Consider the following 20179-nt stretch of genomic DNA (forward strand, 5'->3'; position numbering starts at 1 on the left):
TAACCACACTTGTCATCTCATGATGAAACAGTTTCATTAATCAATATAAGAGGGTGTCATAAAAGTCCTAATGTTTAGATTAATTTATTAAAAGTCCTGTAAAACTGGGGTCTTTGTTGCAAGAACTCTGGAAACAATGGCTCTATCGCCACACATAGCTGCAGAGGACGTACCAGGACGTTGTGTCCTTCATAGAATTCATGAAGCAAAGGAATCGCTTATAGAGACTTGATACTAACTGTATCGCTGAACCTCCGTGACCTTTTGCATGTTCAGTAGGTATCAGTGTCCCGGATCCGGGGGATGGGTTTGGTGGGATCCCCATTTTCCTAAGTGATTGTTTTTCTCATTATTTGTGTATTTTGTATGTTTGTTGTATTTTAAATATTTTCATATTTAGGAGGGAATGAATATCCAGAGAATCTCAACCACTCGCCCCAGACTGAGGACATAATAAGACTTTAATTGAAGTGCCGCCCTTCCTGTTGAGCAGCACAATCGTCTCCCACAAACAAGTCTGATGGCTTCTTGATTTTCTTCCTAACGGCCCTGCCTTTGACACCCACCTTCAGCGACCCTCCACCCGCTCAAGGTTTTCATCTGCCGTCCAATGGCTGCCTCGCTTCCACTGTGCACCGGCACAAAGGGCTTTAATGGCCCTGTGTGGCTCAATGGGGACACAACACTGTCCCATCCCATCCCCTCCCCGACACACGCACACACACACTAACACACACACACACACAACTTACATATACTCTTAGACCAAAATGTGAACATAAAATGTTTTTATGTTCTCTTTGTTTAAGCCATGTGATGTTTACACTGAGGGGCCGACATTAAAATACATGACTCCAGTTTTCCCCCTATGATTTCATTTCATCTATTTCAGGGACACATAACCCCCGTTTTGTTTTATTGTTTATATTTTCTTATTCATGACTGGATTTCTAATAACTGGGGGATCAGTGAACCGCGATGTCCCCAGTATGAATCTGCCCAGGGATCTCTCTCCCTAACATCCCCTTCTTATAAATCTCCAAACATAATTTAAAAACGACACATTACACAAAAAAGAAAAAAGTCAACCAAAGTCATTCTCACGTGTGGTAAAAAGTTTTATTTCCTTGGTCTGCATGTACAAATGTCTAGAAAAGGTGAACGCTTTCACTCTTCGTATGTACATTTTGCAGCACGAGGTAAACTTGGTACCGACAAGAGGAAAGAGGGACGATAGAAGAGAGTGATATTTTCCACCTACACATCCATCAGTATAGTTTGTCTCCAAAATTTCATTCAAGTGCTGAGAAGTCACTTTGTACTGTACATTCCTCCTCCGTCGACAGGATGCGTACAAACCCGGAGGCAGAGAGTAACTCGCTGAAGCTCTGCCATGATTTAAACACGGTACAGTCAAACCATGCACACAGACATCATCAAGTACTTCATTTTCATATATATATTTATATTCTATCATCTTAAAATCTTTATGTGCAGCTTATACGACATGGAATTAGCAACATAACATTCTCAAAGCTTAACCGTGTTGTGCTAGGGAGCTTTTACAGAAGTATCAGCTTTCTAGGTTTACTTGGTATCTGTCAGGAAACATTAGCTCTGCAGGAAATGCAAGGGAGGGCCCCTGGTTTTCAGGTTAACCTACGAATGTGTGTGTCCGTGATGTTCCTCTGTTTGCTTTAGTATCATATTCTTTGGAAATAGCTGCAGAAATAAAGGAAAGTGATGAAGGAATGCGAGGAGGATGTTTAAGATTAGACTTTAACACATAAATAGGACAGAACACCTATAGGGACAAACCTGAGGGGGGAGCATATAATTTAAAAGACAGGAAACAGAGGCAGAAATAAATTAAAAAGGAACCCAGTGTACATTTGTATTAAAAGCTAGAGTAGGGGTAGATTATAGTTAGAAGGCCTACAGGAAAATAATCAATTTTATAAACCCCATCCTCTACCTGGATCAGTGGTGTCTTACAGAGAAATGGCTATAATGCCTGCATGTGTGTGTGTGTGTGTGTGGTTACATGTGAATGTGTGTGTGTTCAATTTCAGCATTCACTGAGAATTCCCCTGGTAATGAGGAGTGGAGTCATCAAACAGAGGGTTCTTCACTTCCATCTCTCCAGTCTGTCGTGGAGGGGAAAGAAAAGGCATAAAACAAACAGCAGAAGAGATGAGTTTCATACGACTGTGTTAATGTGTGTGTTTGTGTGTGTGTGTGTGTGTGTGTGTGTGTGCGTCTACCCACCGGTGCAAGTCCAGGACACTCGTATACTGTGAAGTCTCCTCCCACCTCTTCCTCTTCTGACGTGACCTCGTTGTCAAGGACCTTCTGTTCAGGTTTGTGACTGTTGACGAAAACACAAAACACATCTGAGGTTTTGCACTGAGGACCCAAGGTGGATAAAAATCTTCAGTGTGCAAGTTATCAGTGGTGAACGACAGGAAGAGGAGACGTGACAGACAGAGAGAGAGAAACTGAAGAAAAAGACTAAACTCACGTTCCCATCAAAAGCATCTGCTGCTTCTGATGCTGGTAGTGATACATTTGAGCATTTTGGGCCAGAGTCTTATCTCCCATCTGTGGGTGAAAGCAGAAGAAACACAATGTGAATGAAGCTTGAAATATCTCGGGGGTTATTGTAAAAGAAGAAGAAGAAAAAGAAGAGGTAGTGAGAAGTGGAAAGACAGCAAGCGCTCAAAATAATACTAACTTCTTGATCTGGCGGCTGTTTGCTTACCGAGGAACCTGTGGACGGGTTGGGGGCGGGGGGTGCGCTGGGCCCACTGAAAGCAGGGTAGTCGACCTTCTCTACCAGACGCGCTTCTTTCTCTTTCCTGTAGGGGACATGAGTGATCTGAGTCTCACACAATACTGACGCTTGTTCCCTGCATCTGACCTCAGAAAATCCATGAACTTCAACTCACAGATGATGATACACGAAAAGCCAATGGACTTAAACACTTGTAATCACTATGTAGGCTTGGAAGAAAATGGAAGTAAAAAATAAATCTAAACCATAGTTTCAACAAATCAACCAACAATGCCTAAAGTCAGATTTCATTTAGGTTGAGAGGCCGCATGAGGTGAACCCATGTTGTGTTCCTCGGTTTTCAGATATAAACTCTGGGTCGTGGGACATTTACCAACTTCGGATTTAGATGTGAACATTTTACACAGTTCTGTGTACCAATCAAATAATCTGGGATTTTCCACTAAACTAAGCTAATAGCAAAAACACAGATTAACAGTTTATTGGTATTTATCAGCAAGTTTTTTACCTAATGTAGATTTAAAAGTTGGTTCTGTATTGTAGACAAAAATAATCCTTTTCTTGCTTTACTTGTGTCTCGATGTGTTCAGACTTACTTGATGTAGCAGGCAGTTGCCAGGATCATTGCCACGATGCCAACAACGACACTGAACGAGATCACAGCTGCACAGCGTTACAAATGAATTGGAGCAAAGAAGGGGAACAGGGGGCGTGAGAGGGAACATCGAGTAAATTCATCGTTGCTGATTTCAGTTATGGTCATCTTGGGGTGTCACTGTGATTAGGGCATCGAGTCGTACTCACTTAAGAGAATCATGTCATTCCTGGTTGCTGGGACCAACGAGGGAGCCGCTCGGGCCTCAGCTTCAGTGACTTGGGGCTGGGGGGTCGGTGGGTCAGAGAGGGCGGAGCCTGGGGCAGCGGTGACAGCATGCGCTCTTCCATTAGGCGCCTGGTTCTTCTGTTCCTGTTTGGAGGCATCTGTCTCTGTCTTTTGAACATCTGACTGAGAGGTGACGGCAGCTGAGAGAGGGAGAGGAGACAGAGTTATCATCAGGTGAAAAAGCGAAGAGAGGCACCGGTTTCAAAGCAGCAAAAAGCACAAAAATATTATTCTATTTAGCAAAAACTGAATTGAAGTAAAACAACTGAGCTCAAACAGGAAGTGGAACTGTTCTGGTTAATTTTAAATATAGATTTGTATCTTAAGATCTCACCAGGTTTTGGGATTTGCTTCTTTGGAGTTTTGATCTCTTTCACTTCCTGTTTTTCGAGTACAGACTCAAGAAAATCAATCTCTCCATCCAGGTCCGGGTAGTAGGTCACTGTAAAAGACAAACCAGATTCAAACTTAAATTTCTACAATGACACTCGCTTTAATGGACAATGTATACACATGATACACAAATATCAGAAGATTGAGCAGTAGTATCATTTATTTTACGATCAAATTCAATAAAGAAAAGCAGAAAATCCTCACAACAGACAAACTTGAGAATTAGTTTTATAACCTAAAGATAACTTCAAACAATGAAAAAAATAAATAAACTGGTTAATATGTTGTCAGTTGGTATATCTGGATAGAATACTTTTGAGGCTTGTCCAAATCCATGACTGTAGATAACTTACAGCCTATTGTGTGCAAAGAAAGGAGAATGAGAGAGAGAGCGAGAATGAAAGCGAGAGCGAGAGCAGTATAAGGCAGATGTATACATGTCTATTCTCAACATGTCTTTTTCAGGTCCTTGTCTCTGAAGTGATGGACGGGGAGTGTGCCCATGTGTCTTGTTTGTTTGTGGACTGGTTAAAAAGAGAAGGGACAATACTAAACTGTTGTTAACAGCCCTTAAGGCCAGACAGCGAGCCACATTCCTGCAGCGCTGTCGTTGTCACCAGGGAGACGACAGTGTTTGTGTGTGTGGGTGTGTGTGTGGCCACGGGAGGAAGCACAGCAGGGGATCAGGAGCAATCAGCCAAACCTTTGCCTCACGGAGCTCGAGTCACTGCGCTCAATAGAGCCCATAGCTCGCTGTTAATGGAGGCGAATAAAGTGTTGTTCCCCTCTAAGACATGAGCCGGCATTACATCAGATATCAAATCACAGGAGTTTGAACTCGAAGCTCGTGAGGCAGAAAGTCTGAGATCAGGGGAACATCAGAAAATGTTAAGGTGCTTTGACAAATTTTGGGACGTAAAACCTTTCTGGACCAGTACGTGTGCAGGTGATTGTTTGACATTGTGATTAAACCAAACGTAAGAAGCATAAGTGATAAACCATATTTCAAATATCTACACCAATGTGTTAATACAAATGATTACAAACCACCTACATGACTTTTAATGATTACAGTGTCACTTTCCCTCCAGCAGGCTGGCCATCTGGCCGGGCTAATGTGTATATGATATGACATGCCAGCACTTTCACTGGCGGCTTTGTTATTTTCTGACCCCCCCCTAAACTAATGGCCATTTAGTGCACTTCATAGCAGGTGTCTGCGGAGGCGGGCCGCACCATCTGTACTTTGCAGGTGGCGAGAGAGCTCCAACCGAGGCCGAGCGATTGCAAGGAACGTGAGCGAATGCAGGTTTAGATTCTAGAGATGACTCCGGGAAAGAGGAGAGATTTACTGCTGATGTTTCCGAGGAGCAGACTGATTTAAAAACAGCTTGATCGAGTTGATAAATCACATGACAAAGGTGTGAATTGTGTGAACAAGTGTGAGCGTGTCTGAACGTGTGTAGTTTGTCACACACTGACTAAGCACGCACACCTCTCCTTGTGTAAGAGAGTTTTGTCACCAGCCCGATAATGACCCATAACCTCTTGAGAGGCTCCCAGGGGGCTGCCGGGTACAACAAACAAACACTAAACATCTCAACAGGGACTGTGGCTCACACACATCTGTGCCGTTCTCTTTTCCCACTTTAAAACCATTCACATTTCTCCCCCCCCCCGAAACCCCATGCAGGAACACACACACCCTACACTTTCACTACCCCCAGCTCTCTCCTGGGTTGCAACAAAGACATAAACCACACTGATTTCACAGATGTTGTATCGGTGTTGTTTGAGTAGAAATGGCAGGATGCACTGTGAGGTGATTATATGGTTTATTCCAACACTAGAAAAAAATCTAAAGAAAAAGAGAAATCCCCTCGGATGAGTTAAAACACTTTTAGATGAGACTTTGTGAATCTGTATCAGTCTTATCAGTCCTATACAACCAAACCAAAGAACACTAAGGAATGGAGATCATTAGGAACATTATTACTAAGATATTTTCGTCTGGTATTGGCTCAGAACTATGATAATCTGAATAGCTGTGTAGTCTGTTGATCACTATTAATGATAATTCATTAACTTAGTTTAATCCATGAGTTGTCACGTCAACCACAAATTGACAGAACCCAAAATAATGACCTAAGCTGACAATACAAATAATAACTATTTAACTGTTTGAATACGATGAAATTAATTATTTCACGTGCTTTAAACTGTGAACAATAAACAACCTAAACGTGCAACCAGTTAAAAATCTGTCAAAAAAAACTAAATAATAAGTATGTAAAAGTACTTTCTGTAAATTAACAGATTCTGCTAAATACAAATACTAGTTAAAATGTCCCATGTATATTATTTAAATCCCCTCCCTCACTGAGTGTCTTCCTATTAGTTGATTAATGGTCTATACTCAAGCGTGTCCTGCTGCCCTCTAGTGGGGAAGGTAACACATGTAGAGGACAAATATAGGTCAGTCTAAACATGACTTACACCACTCGGTAATAGAAGCAGCTTGAGTATAACAAACATTTAATTATATAAGGCAGCGTCACACCATTAACATGTGAAGCGTAACTCTGACTCCCACTCCCACTCCCACCTGCTATAAAAAGTTAGTTAAAACTGAACGCACACAGGTTTGAGTCAATATGGGAAATCGGACCAGCGACGTTCTAACCTTTAATAAACATTCCCACCTGCCCTTTGTCATTGTTTTAAAAATGAACGCACAAACCAATGGAACGAATGTGTGCAGTAAAAAACTGTAAATGTTGTACTGCGTTTTCCGGTTGTTACACATCGCGTCAGCTGGCAGTGTCGAGAGCTGATGAACACATTCAATTTTAATTCCTTCAGTGAGACCAAAATCAAATGATGGGGTTTAAAATATCAGTATTCATTATTTCAATCAGGTAAATATTTAATAATACAGAAGCACAGAGCCTATTATTGTATATAGCTACAATCTGTAGGAAAAAAAAGACGTAAATATAAACAAATAAATAGCCAAATGCCTAAATACAGTCTATTTATTTCTTTATTCATGTATTTAATTCTACATTTATTTATTGCTAAATTAGTTTCTGTATTTCTACACTTATTTATTCATTTACACTTTTTTTCTTTAAGGGAAAACAGCGTTTTGCATCAGTTTAACGATCTGATCTCATGACAGTAAAGTAAACGGCTGCAGGACGTTTGTTTGTGTCAAATGTTCCTCTAACCTAAAAACACAGCTCTCCATGCGTCTGTGGTTCCTTCATTGACAGCTCTTTAGAATATTATCAAAACAGCAAATGAGAAACCGCTTTTCAACTTTCTCCTCACACTCAAATATTTAGTGGAGCTCACTACAGATTAGGCAGAAGTGCTTCCTTAATGTCAGCAGTTAACCTGTTCATTATGATTTACTGTTTGTATAATTCATTATCAATTATTTCCAAATCTGTCTTCTCGTAATTTAAGATACACACAATGACACCACTAGGTGTCCCTATTGTCATCCCCATGTCAGAGCCATCAGCCAATACAGAGGAGAGACCAGCAGGTAAGAGCAGGGAAACTACAGCCAGGTATGAAGTTATACACCTGAGCTTTAACATGGAATAAGTCCTTATACTGACGATGCGGTTGTTTTGGAAAGTATTTACCAGTCGGCTATTATCGGTCATTTATGTACTTTATTTTTTATTTGAGGGGCACTATGCCTTGTTCCGTCAACACAAGCAAGCAACCACTGAGGAGACAGGAGAAGGACCAAAACAAAACAAAACGAGAAGCGCTTTCGGTAAAGACGGGCTCCCTTTGTCGCCTGAATGTTGTTTGGCTCTGAAAAGTTTGACACATAACAAAAAATGATATTGATGCAGCCGACTGGGCCCCAAAAAACAGATTTAAACCAACCCCAGACTCTCAGGAGGCTTTCACCAGCGACACAACTTAGGGCTGAGAATTCTAATAATGGAATTGGAGGTATCGATATCAGGATATCATATGACCTCGCAGAATCTCACTCACGAGGAAAACAAAACATCTTCTATGGTTTCTACCATGGATTTTCCCACAGATAATTTGCGGTGTAGGTAATTCCCTGTTATGAGTGCATTTACGCCCACATCAATAATTTACACATAAAGTGCTGTCATACATGGTTGTTGGACATCATTGATGGAACCCTACTCATGAGTTCCTTGACTCAATAATATTACGTTTCAATTTTTTCAATAACCCATTAAAATATTGTGCCCTATTAACAAACTCTGTCTCTTAACATGTGTTTTAATGTCATCCAAACACATTATCTTACATAAATGGTTCCATAGGAAGAGACAGACCAATTTAACAGCATGTAAATATCTTTCTCACTGTCTTTATGCGTCTTCAGAGCAAAGGACATGGCTTTGAGGCATACTGTATGTTTACCAATGGCAGTGCACGCCTCCATGACAAACACAAGCAGGACCTACTTGCAGTAAAGAGAGCTGCCTGACTCACTAATTCCTCTGCCGTGCACTCTCCTCCTCTCTGGACTGGAAATGAGAAACATTAAGACAGATTTCCAGTCAGCGCAACTATCTTTGAACTCCTAAAAACGTACCGGAAACTATAACAAATTACAGCACTGTAGTGCCACTGTTTCTTCAATGATTGATTTGATTGGGGCTGCTGTGGCTCGGAAGGTAGAGCGGGTCGTCCACTAAGCTGAAAGTCGTGGTTTGATCCCCTGCATCTCAAGTGTTATTTGGCAAGATAATCTCGAGTTAGTTTACCCTGCTAACTCATTAGAGAGCAAAGATCATCCATAAATGACCCCTACCAGACTGAGAGTGTATTTATTAATATCACAGTGATGCCAGAAATGTGGGTAATGGACCCACAAATGTCATAACCCAGATGCAAATGACCCATTTACTCAGTGCAGCTACTATAGGCAGCAAGCAGGGGCAGCATCAGGGCTAAGGCCTGTTAATAGAGGCATGGCAAATATATTTATATATCAAATTTCAGAATCAATGGCAATTCAAAGTGCTTTACATAAACATATAGTCTCCCACAGTAAGTTCAAGAATATGATTTCATGCCAATTGCACACGACGAGGTTGATTTCATGACCCTAGGTCAGTTTTAGTCAGTCAGAGATAGTTTGCAAAATTTCTCCAAAATCTAAAGTGGAAAATGTGATTTGTGATAACATTGTAATTATTCCATAGAGGACTAACAACCCTGATATAGAACCGTGCTGCAGGGCCAGTGGTTTACGAAGCCTTGTGAGATCGGATGAAATTAGAAAATGAACTGGAAGAAAAAACTATTATATATAAACAGGAAAATCGGGTTCCTAACAAAATAAAGGCTTGTGGTTAAAGTTAGTTATAAGCTTAAGTGGATGTTTGAGGGTGAACAAGATAAAAAGAAATACGACGGGAGACAGAGAGTGGGAGATTCACGTGCATCATTCCAAATTACAATTTTTGAAACGTGTATTTCTGACACCTGATGTTTAGTCATGTAAACAAAGCCACTGTATTACCTCTGAAGTGACAACAGAGTGACTTCAGATTTGCAATTTTTTTTGCCAAACCACAGAGGTTTTATCATAGGAGTGAAACGGGAGAAATTGTGTAACTACACTCTGCGTGCATGTGTGTCTCCAATGCGCATCCCCGTTTTCTGTGGTCTGTTGGGGGTTTATGTAACCACTTTAGGGAGCTTATCTAAGGCCTGAGATCTGCTGGATTCACAACAACACACACACAGACAGACAGACACACAGACACACACACATACACAACAGCAAGACATGTAATTACGATGCAAGACACACAAACGCAATCCAAAGATCAATTAAAACCACATTTCTGTAGTGCAAGTCCTTTTTTCTTTTACATGATATGACCTTTCTCAAATTTACTCCAATCGCTGGTGCTGCCGCCAACGATTTGAGCCAAGTTGTGCTGTGTCCTCTCCAGCAGCAGATCCATCTAAATTATTAATCCTACAGAGAACACACACACACACACACACACAAACGTGCCTGCCAACACACAGCAACACAGAGGAAAGCCAGCTGAGCTCAAACACACACAAGATGTTTATGTTTCTTTCTCTGTGGGTGCAGCCCGTGCGATGCCATGCCGTGGAAATCGGAATGATACGATTTATTTGGCTCTTGCATTGGATGCAGTGACGGAGGCGAAAGGCAAGAGAAAGAGAGAGTGAGTGAGAGAGATGCATGTCATCTAAGTGATTAAAGCTGGCAGTGTGTGGGGGTGGTGCATGTGTGTGTGTATGTGTGTGTTGCAGACACAGCAGGGGCAGGGGCGGATTAAAAAATAACCCACACAGGATCAGTGGTTCTCAGAGATATGGATGGAGAGGACACAGGATGTAGATAGAAGAGCAATGGACAGACAATAGCCTGAAATATATATTTATATGACAGACTGACATGGAGCGGAAAGAAAGACATGAAGCTCAAATTGAGAGGAGGAGGAGGAGGAGGAGGTGGAGGAGGAGGAGGGCACATGCAGAATCAATAAGCAATTGAGACAGAGAGAGGGTGGAACGGAAAAGAGATACAGAGATCAACTGAGGGAAAAGAGACTGTGACAAGGAGGAGTGAAGATGTAAAAACACAAAGAGACAAAGACTGACATCTGCACGTGCACTTAGTTATGACCAGAGAGAAGCAGATGTTCCAGTTCTCATTTAAACATCACCCAGGTGATTTCACTGGAACAGAGGGGGAAGTCAGGAAAGTTTCATTCAACAAACACACAAAGTTGAAGTTTGACCTCATGTGTTTCTTGAGTTCGGTTTGGTTCGACATCCCCCCCCCCCCCCTTCTTTTGCTGGGGGCCCCCAAGGTCCCTTGAAAGACTCCTGCATCCTTTTTAATTTATCTCACGTAAAAATTACCTCAACATATTGAGTTATTTGTGTTCTAGACAGGAGATCTGGGAGTAGTGGCTTTCTCTGAACCTCCTTTCTTCAGCGTGAGTTTGTCTATGGAGCGACTGCAGCGTCATTCGAGGGTGTTTCTGTGTGCAGTGTCTCCTCCTACCATGCTGACGGTGCCTCCTCTTCTCCACACAGCTTCCCTCCTCGTTCTCCTGCAGCGGGGAGAGGCAGGCGCCACAGCGGGAGGAGCCCGGCTTGCAGAAGTGGCGTCCCTCTTTGGCACAGTCTAGATGGTGAGGGCATTTGTGGGAAGCTGTGAGAGAGGGAGATAGAGAGATAGAGTTTCATTAGTATCCACGCCACACTGCTGCCAAACAGAAACTACGCTTTTCACGAGACAATTGAATGACAGGCTTTGTGTGGGATGACGTCTCATATAAATGCCTCAGAATTACAGGTGATTCAGCTTCATAACAGACACTCCATTCATCAGGTGATGTGTCAGCTCCGTTCAGGAATCAAACGTCTGACTTACATCACAGCTTCTTTAAACATTTGCTGTGAAGTTATCAAGCCCTCCATCTGGGTAAGGTTTTGTCGGACAGGGCAACAATGTTTGGACGGCAGGAGAAGTACATTTTGAATTATTCTCCGGGTTTCGCAACGTGGCGAGCTCCACCTCTGTGTCAATACAGGTCAGGTTAAACCAAAGTAAAGAGTGAGCCTGAGCTGCTCTCAGACAGATCTGCCTGCAACCAGGTTAGATAAGCTCTTCATCTGATTACTCCCAGTTTAACACAAACCGGGGAGTCCAAACACTGTATCCAGGCACACGCACACACACTGAGCTTGAGATACACCACATACGGTAGCAGAGTGTGAATGAGCCCAGAGTTTCGGCAATGCGGTCAAAACCACAACAATTTTGAAAAAAACTCGATGAATTGCAAAGTTAAAGAAACTGAAATCAAACCTGGATCTGCAGCAAACTTTAAAAAGTACTTTCCTGACCCATAACACATCCTTCCACCTAGTATCGTGGTGATAAGTGAAGTGGTCTACGCATGATCTTGCTAATCGTCATACACACAAGCGGACAGGGATGAAAACATAACTTCCTCGGCGGAGGTCAAAACTTCTCAACAGACATTCCTCCCGTCTCCACTTGATTTTTTTCTAATTGCTACATCAGAGTGGAGGATGACACATGACAAGAGATCGCCGTATAGGAGAAATCTATACCCGGTCCCTGGCAACGAGGCCTGTGATACCAGGAAACGTGACTTTTCATTGACGGAGCACATGTGCAGAGGGCGAGTGTTGGTGAGATGAAGAGCAGGTGGAGGAGGGACGGAGATCTTCACATGTACTTACAGAATACACGGTTAATATCCAACCATCATGACATTATTATCTCCAAAATTCACAGACAAATCCACACACATGGAGATGAGCACCCACGTCATCCACTTCTTCTTATGTCACCGACTGTCTGATGCCCGGGGGAGCGAGCGGGGTGGTGACGCTGGTGTAATCTGAGATGCCTTGTTTTTCTTTCTCTGCCTGGTGACAGCAAGTCGTGATCATTTCTCGTTTTTTTTTGGGAAACGTCATGTGGCCAAGAGCAAACGGTTTAGTCACTGTCGCATCAGTGGGTAGAAAAAGCAAGTTCCTTTTACTTTGTGCCACAAGCACTGACACACAGTTGGACAACTCCCTCGGTGTCTTTCTTCACTGCTGCTTCTTCTTTATTGACATCATCTGTCTGTGCTCCCACGGTCGACCAACAACTCTGTCGCCTCTATAAAGTTGAACTGCTGCGTCATCCGCTCGCCCTGGTTGCCAAGGTATTCCACGTCCCTGAGAGCGCCACGTGCTCATGTGTCGAGGCAGGGGCCCCTCATTCCCGATTCTCACTCCTGGATTTTATTACCAATCTCCTCCTTCAGCTGTCCTGGCTTCTATTTTTACCTGCCACGTGTCTTTCTTTCCATTTCCCTCAAGAGATCATCCACTTATCCATCCAGTCATCTATGTATAATTGATCTATCCATCCATTCATCTGTCTGAGTATGTCACTTCAATAGAAATGTATTTTCATCTCTATCGATTTTGTGCGTGTTGATGCCACGTGACAGCGCAAAATCAAAAACAACACACATCCTCTTACACTGAAAACATGTCTGAATCAGCTCACCTCTCATTACAACAAGCCAGGGCTCAAGACATAGCAGCCTTCATCTCAAATACACCTTCAAGGCCTTCAGCCCTGAATAAAATCCTTTCAACCTAACAAGCTCCCTTTTTACTTTGATTCTCTTCCCCTCCGTCGAGGTTCCCGTCGTCAATTCTTTCCATCGTCCATTTTTGTATGACTCTTTGATCCGATAACGGTCTGAGGATCACAGGCTGTTCAGGCCCGATCAGATCAAACAACCCTTCAACCTCTCAGCTACAGCTATCTGACCTTATCGCACCACGAGGATCAGACGACTCATGTCAGGATTCCTGCCTGTGTGTTTACATGTCGGTTGGTCAGAACAACAGTTTGGACTAAAGTCAAATATCCGCTGTTTAAATGTTGTCTAAGCAAACAATGTAAAAACAAGTGCAAATAACTTTTGTGATTCCAAAAAACACACCATTACAATCAAATATAGGGAGCTTGAAATAAGAAAATCGAAGGTAATATAAGCATAAATGCACTTCTTTTTAATTAAGCTTTCATAATGGTGTTTATCAGCAAACATTAAGGCCAACAATGATATGTCTATGCCAGGCTCATAACGGCCAACTAACATATTTGCTGGGCTCCATTTAACAAACACACAACAGTCATCTGCAGCAGTACTACAAAGTTCACTGTGCACGAAAAAGATGTAGAATATTACATTTGTTATTGCTGCCATATGAAATGAAACACTTTTTCTTTAAACCCTGTAAGGAAAAGAAAAAGCAGGAGGTTTTACTTTCTAAACCACCTCTTAATCTCAACACCTTCATTTGTTGTACATCACCTGGGAAGTTAACGTGGAGGAACTTATTGCAGTCGTGAGAATAGATGCAATTGTTCTCCTCACGTACAGCCAGCCCATACATCTACTAAAACACTACCAGGAACATGTGAGGCAGAGTGAGCTGCAGACGAATAAAGACTGCATTCAGTTCACCTGTTGTCATGAAAACCGTTTTCCCTGCAATAAAATGCTTTAGGTGAACCAGTATGAACGGTGGTAACGACCCTTACATAACAGCACTTACGCTAAACGCAGGTGAGTCGATTAGACATGCTCGTCTTGAGAATCAGACGGCAAAAGCAGCTCCAAAACAAAAGGAGCCACCGAAGTGAATGTGAAGTTGAAACAGGAGGCGGCCTCACACCGACCAGCCTCCCACATGGTGCTCATCACGCAGCTCAATCAAGGAGACGGAGAAAACAAGACACAGAAAGGGAGATGGACAGAGAGAAAGCTTAAAGAAGACGAAACAACCCCGTCACAGCAGTATATTAGTATCGGTGAAGGCGGTAGAAGTGTGATAAATAACATTATGCAACGGAGGGGGGCGGGGTGGTTGAGAAATTAGTCCTTGGAACGAGTGAAAAATGACTTTAACAACCATCTGCTGCTGTTTCCAGGCTGTGTGCTCGATCTGCAAGAACTGGCAGGCAAGCAGAGGCGTTCCCACACGGCCCGGTGCACACCTACACTCACACACTCGGAGGCAAGGGCCAAGCATCTTGTCATCAGTCACTTTGTCTCCTTCAAGCTGTACTTCAGATGCAATGTAACTAACCCCCCCCCCCCCCCCCCCCCCCCCCATGCTCTGTAATTGTGTGAAGGAGAGATTGGGAGAGGAAGCAGGAAATGAGTTTGTGCACTCCCATTGTGTGCGTTTCCTGACCCTCCGATGGCAGACAGGAAGTAAGCCAAACACTTCAAATCAAGTGGAAAGCAGCTCTCTCTGCCGGGCGCTCTTCACTTAAAACACAGTGTTCATTTTGGTGTGTTGTGTTTGTGTGTTTGAACGTTTGTGTGTCTTCGTGTGTGTCCATGCTCCTGATTATTCACCATGCACCGCTCTCGAATGACAAAATCAAACAAATGCCAAGCATCCTGCTTTCAATGCTTTTGTTTTCGTTGGCATCAGCTGACAACAAGGGCTTGTGTGCGATGGGAGTCAGGATCAGGTGATATGACCATGCTATGTCAAGACAATATGGATTTTTCGTTGTCAGAGAGTTAATTGTTTTTCTGTTTATTCAGTGTCATTTTTTGCTTTCTGCCCTCTGACCCTGCACTTTAAATATTTTCCACCAATATTTCTTTCCAATACACTTTTCAAGCTGGTTTTGTATCATTCTTTGCACCAGTGTGATGACGTTACAGAGGAGTCATAAGTGCAGTGGAAGTTTCTCTGAAGTAACAAGATAACAATCTCGATAAAAATCTTTCTGGTTCAGAAAATCGTTCTTGTAATTTTGATACGATAAACTGGCTGATTCTCTAAAACAGAGGAAGTGGCTTGACTGATGATTGATAAGTGTGAATAATGGGAATTTGTATTAAGGTCTCCTTTGCTTTACACATGACAAAGTGGTAACAGCTGCAACATCAAACCAGATTATAAAAATTCTCAGAAACCAGCATCAGAGGAAATGACTCCTACGTGTACATTTTTTGGGGCATCGTGGGTTCTAAATGGGGCCATGTACTAGCACCTGTGTAACGAGTGTGTGTGGGCACAGACAACCGCAGACAGACACAGAAATGCAGAGGCCGGAAATATATAAATGGTTGCATTGTGTTAAAAGGTGAAAAGGATGTGAGTCAAAACATTGAAAGAAGTTCTTCCTCAGTGGAATGTAAGTTTGTAGAAGAACAAGAGGGATCAAGTCTCTTCCTTATCGCTCGCTGCGTCTGTCAGTCGTCTTTTCTGTTGCAGTAACCTCTGTCATGTCATACAATGGCCGGTCGAATGCGTTTCACAAGCGATGATTACTGTGTCATTATGATGAGACGGGAGCGGAGCAGCACAATCTGCAGCAAACAGGAAATCAGCGAAAGTTGCTGTACAAAGTTGATTGATTTAAACTTTTTTCCTTTTGTTTGCTTGTTTATCCCGGGACGATTTCTGACCACAATAAACTACTTTGTGAAATGGACTGGACTACTATTTCACTATAGCTGCTTTCAGATCAAAATCAGAAAGTATTTATTTCCAAGTAAGTTTACACCTACAAGGAATTTGCTCTGGTTATTGGTGCATACAATGAACATAGAAAAATAAAAACATAAAAACACAATAAATACAACACATATAAGAAAAGCAATAAAAAGAATGAACTAACAAAACAAGACAAAACATTGCGCACCAAATCACCGAAGCAGCCATCCGCGGCGCCATCTTAGATTGAAAAATTACTGGAGGATTCCCCTAAAAGCGAGTGGGTGTGTTGATGTCGTTTCTAAGATGCGATGGAAACAAAACCGAAAAACACATGACAAGATGAAAAGAGGTGTCATACATGTGGAAGACGAGAACCGAGAGGCCTTGGTGATAACGGTTGAGGGTTAGGTGGTATATGGTATTACCGTAGCAGAGTTTCTAAGTCACGTCACGTCCTGCCTCCTGCACGCTTGGCGCCACATCTCTTTTCCTGAAATCAACTTCAGATTCCTGCCCATTTCTCTGTATAGGCCTTAAAGAAAGAAGCGTCTTTCATGCTGCTGTCACATCACATCACATAGCACAGACTGGCGAGGATGTGGCCTCGCACGACTGCAAACAGTTGACACAATAAATTGGCTGTGGTCTTACTCGTAAAGGGCAGGTGAGGTTGACGCAGCACTGTATTCCCTTCCAGCTGAAACTCTGCTGTGCTCTGGGGACAAATGTCTGCATGTGAGCAATCGGTAAGTTGATTAGTCGTGGCCCTCTCATTTCCTGCAGAGCTCCGGTTGCCAACTGCTCACTCCCGGATGAAGAAGCCAAATGTTCGGCCAAGAGAGACAGAGAACAGAGAGGTGTGGGAGCAGTGGGTTGAGGACGCCACCGCCACAAAACCTTGGCTCACCATTTTGTCTTCCTCGAGACCACCGAGTTGAAACAACAGGGACCGCAATGGCTCCCCCACATCTTTCCTGGCCGCTGCGTAATTTCAACACGATGGTTGCGTCCCACCACATGATTGGGTGGTAGTTCTCCCCTTTCTGCCACATCAACGGACGACAAACACCACAGGAGCAACCCCACAGGTCCATTTGAAACCAGAGCACTTGTTAGCTTTAAAGTGCTTTTTTCTAAATTACTTCCTGGAAAGCCTGAGTTCAAATGGAATATACAGGAAGTCAAAAGTACAATCTGAAAAATGGAGATATGAATAAATGTGGACGTGTAACACCCGTCTCTTTACAGATTTATTTTTCTTTGTTAAAAAAAATAAAAAAAGCTATTCGACCCACAACCAGCCTTTTAACAACAAACGTAAACTGCACTTATTCTTCAGTTATATGTGGCTCGCTGCCTGGTCGTGGACTCGACCAGGCAGGGGGGGTTGGTGGGGTTGGTGTGTGTGCTCTAAATTTGCAACTACTATGCAGGTGACCAATTTTGCTGCAGGGCAAAAAAGAAAAAAGAAAAAGGGGATGGAAAATACACTGGAGCCATTAGCTGTGTGTTTGTGCGAGATAGGAATCTTTAAAGTTTAGTCCTGGTGGAGGAAAAGGCCGCTTCTATGGGGGTTTGGTCAACGACAAAGTTGGAAAACGTGGCAGCACAACAATCATCAGACCGAAGTTGAATATTCAGAGGTAAAGATTAGAGTTCGAGAGATAAACACAAAATGAAGCTGCTTTCAGACATGGACTGAGGGTATGTTCCTGAAATTAACCAGAGGGGCTGTACGAGAGTAGTCTCTCCGGACGTTCTCTGGAGCATTTCCTTCAAGCCTGCTGGCGAGTGGAAGAATAGTTTCAAGAGAATTCCCCACTAGCGAGGGTGGATATTTGCTGGATCAAACACATGACCTGCTACGCTCTTCATGCTGTTGCCACACTCCATGATTTGCCCAGAGAGAGCTGACTCACTGCAACACTGGATGCGCTTTTTGATGCTTTCCAAGCGCCGCCAATATATTTAATGATCTTTAAAAAAAAGAAGGAATGGAGATATGAATCTAGGAACATTGCTCTGCAGCTACAAAGAAGCAGTTTCCCATTTGAGTAAAATAAATATTGTTTTTTACCCTTGTTTTTTGATTTCGACACATCGTAAACGCACTGACACACTTCCTCTAGATGCATTCAGATGTAACAGGTGTCATGGCAAAAGCACAACCCCCTTCACGCAAGCAGAATCATATTACTGCAGATAATCTAATATTTATCTTTTCATCAGAGCGTTCACGCTTTGTCTGTTTCCATCTCTCAGAATCAACATGATGACTTTCCTCCAACACTGAGAAACTGTATCAGCAAAACCCTCTTCTTCCCACACTGTTGTTTTTCTCAGCCCCGAGAAAGGAAATAATAATAATTGCATTGGTATAAATTAGATTTATGAGGAAATGAAAGTGGAAAATCTGCAGAATTCTCAAATTTACCCCGTCAGGGACAAAACGATGGAAACTGTGTCACCATCCTCTTCATCCTCTCTCTTGTGAATGGGCAAAATGAAGCTACGCACCCTTTTGGTTTCATGCACAGTGGGTGGATGCTTTAATGAAAAAAAAAAACGATTAACATTTATAAGTCTGAATAAATATGTGTGCAGGCCGAGGCGGCAAGTGTGTCAAGCGTGTGTGTGTGTGTCAGATAAAGGCTAAAGATTACATGAGACAGTCCAGCTGTTGGTTCTCCCACAGTGTTTTAAAGCTGGGACACTGGTTATGTTAGTGGACACAAACAAGCTCAAACCCATTTCCCGCTTCCAGAGTAACCAGTTGCTCAAATGAGAAAAATAAGAATAAACAATTGTGATTTTTGATAAATGTTCTGCTCACATACAGCTCATATAAATACAGTATAAAAACACATAAGTACTATAGGATTGCTATCACAACAAAAAACATATAGTTATTTCAGAATCAGGTCGAGAAGGAACCTCGAGTAAAAAGAGTATGAGTAACAGTAGTCAAAATATGAAGATATGTGTAATATACTACAGGAAGATGTGCTTATATTTGTACTACAGCAATAAGTGAACCGCTAAAATAAAATAGAATATAAGAGTAAAAAGAGTTCAGCAAAGTAGAAGCTGAAAGAAATATAAGAATATGTACAATATGAAATATATTTGATATGTTGAGACCCAGATCTACATATTCTGGCCTAATACTACAGCAGTAAGTGAAAAGCTATTCAATAAATATATGGAAAAGGTAGTAAGTACAAGAGTAACAACAGTAAAAGCTTATAAGAGTAAAAAGGTATATATTGCAAGTGAAAAGCTAAACAATAAAATTAAACACAAAGTAGAAGTAGAAGAGAAAAAACAGTAAAAGTATGAGTAGAAAATGTGTTATATATAAAATATATAATAGAATACAAACAAAACCAGTAAAAACCAATGAGCTTTCTGAAGCAGTCAATCATAGGCGAAGACAAGGAAACGCACCGAGCCATCAACTTTATCTTTTCCTTTTTCCAACAAATATTAGTACACATAAAATAATATTTAAGCTTCTTACTAGTTTGTTGTAACCTGACAATCTTTACAACAACACAAATTCAAAGACACACAGGAGTCGTGTGTCTTTTTCTGTGTGTCACCAGCCCAACAAGCCCCTGTGAGCTTTATTGTTATAACAGACAACAACTCCGGTGTAACTGGCATGAACTCTCCGGACGTGCTGTTTTTGTGTTGTGCAAATGGTTGTGTGTCCGCGTGTGAGTTTTGTGTTATTACCTGGGAGGCCAGAGCTGACGGAGACCACACACAGCAGCACCGCGGCGAGCGGCAGCAGCCAGGCCCGGCGCAGGCGTCCGCTCCTCGGGCTGGAGAGCTGCAGCATCCTCGGGGTCTTCTTCTCGGGCTCGGAGAACCGCAGACAGGCACGGAGCTCGTTGTCATTCCCCCATCGCTGTTCACTGGTTTGAGTGGTTTCTATCTGTCGACTGGTTTGACGTGAGGGGTTGGGGGGGGGGGGCTTCAGCGCGACGTGCGACACGGATAAGCTGAACAGGTCGCACCGGAGCTCGGTC

The 20179-nt window shown here is 42.5% G+C and overlaps 1 protein-coding gene across 1 annotated transcript; it reads right to left on the reverse strand.

Moving 5' to 3' along the window:
- Positions 1-1097: 1097 nt before the first annotated feature.
- Positions 1098-20179, reverse strand: npdc1a (neural proliferation, differentiation and control, 1a). The gene is made up of 9 exons (XM_062413083.1): positions 19884-20179; positions 11140-11289; positions 4012-4119; positions 3599-3817; positions 3391-3457; positions 2762-2858; positions 2522-2601; positions 2269-2368; positions 1098-2147 (listed from the first exon to the last, which is right to left on the reverse strand). The coding sequence occupies exons 1-9, from the start codon at positions 19987-19989 to the stop codon at positions 2076-2078; spliced, it is 999 nt and encodes a 332-aa protein (XP_062269067.1). The 5' UTR covers positions 19990-20179; the 3' UTR covers positions 1098-2075.

The sequence above is a fragment of the Platichthys flesus genome, chromosome 19, assembly GCF_949316205.1.
Source record: "Platichthys flesus chromosome 19, fPlaFle2.1, whole genome shotgun sequence".
Classification (NCBI taxonomy): Eukaryota; Metazoa; Chordata; class Actinopteri; order Pleuronectiformes; family Pleuronectidae; genus Platichthys; species Platichthys flesus.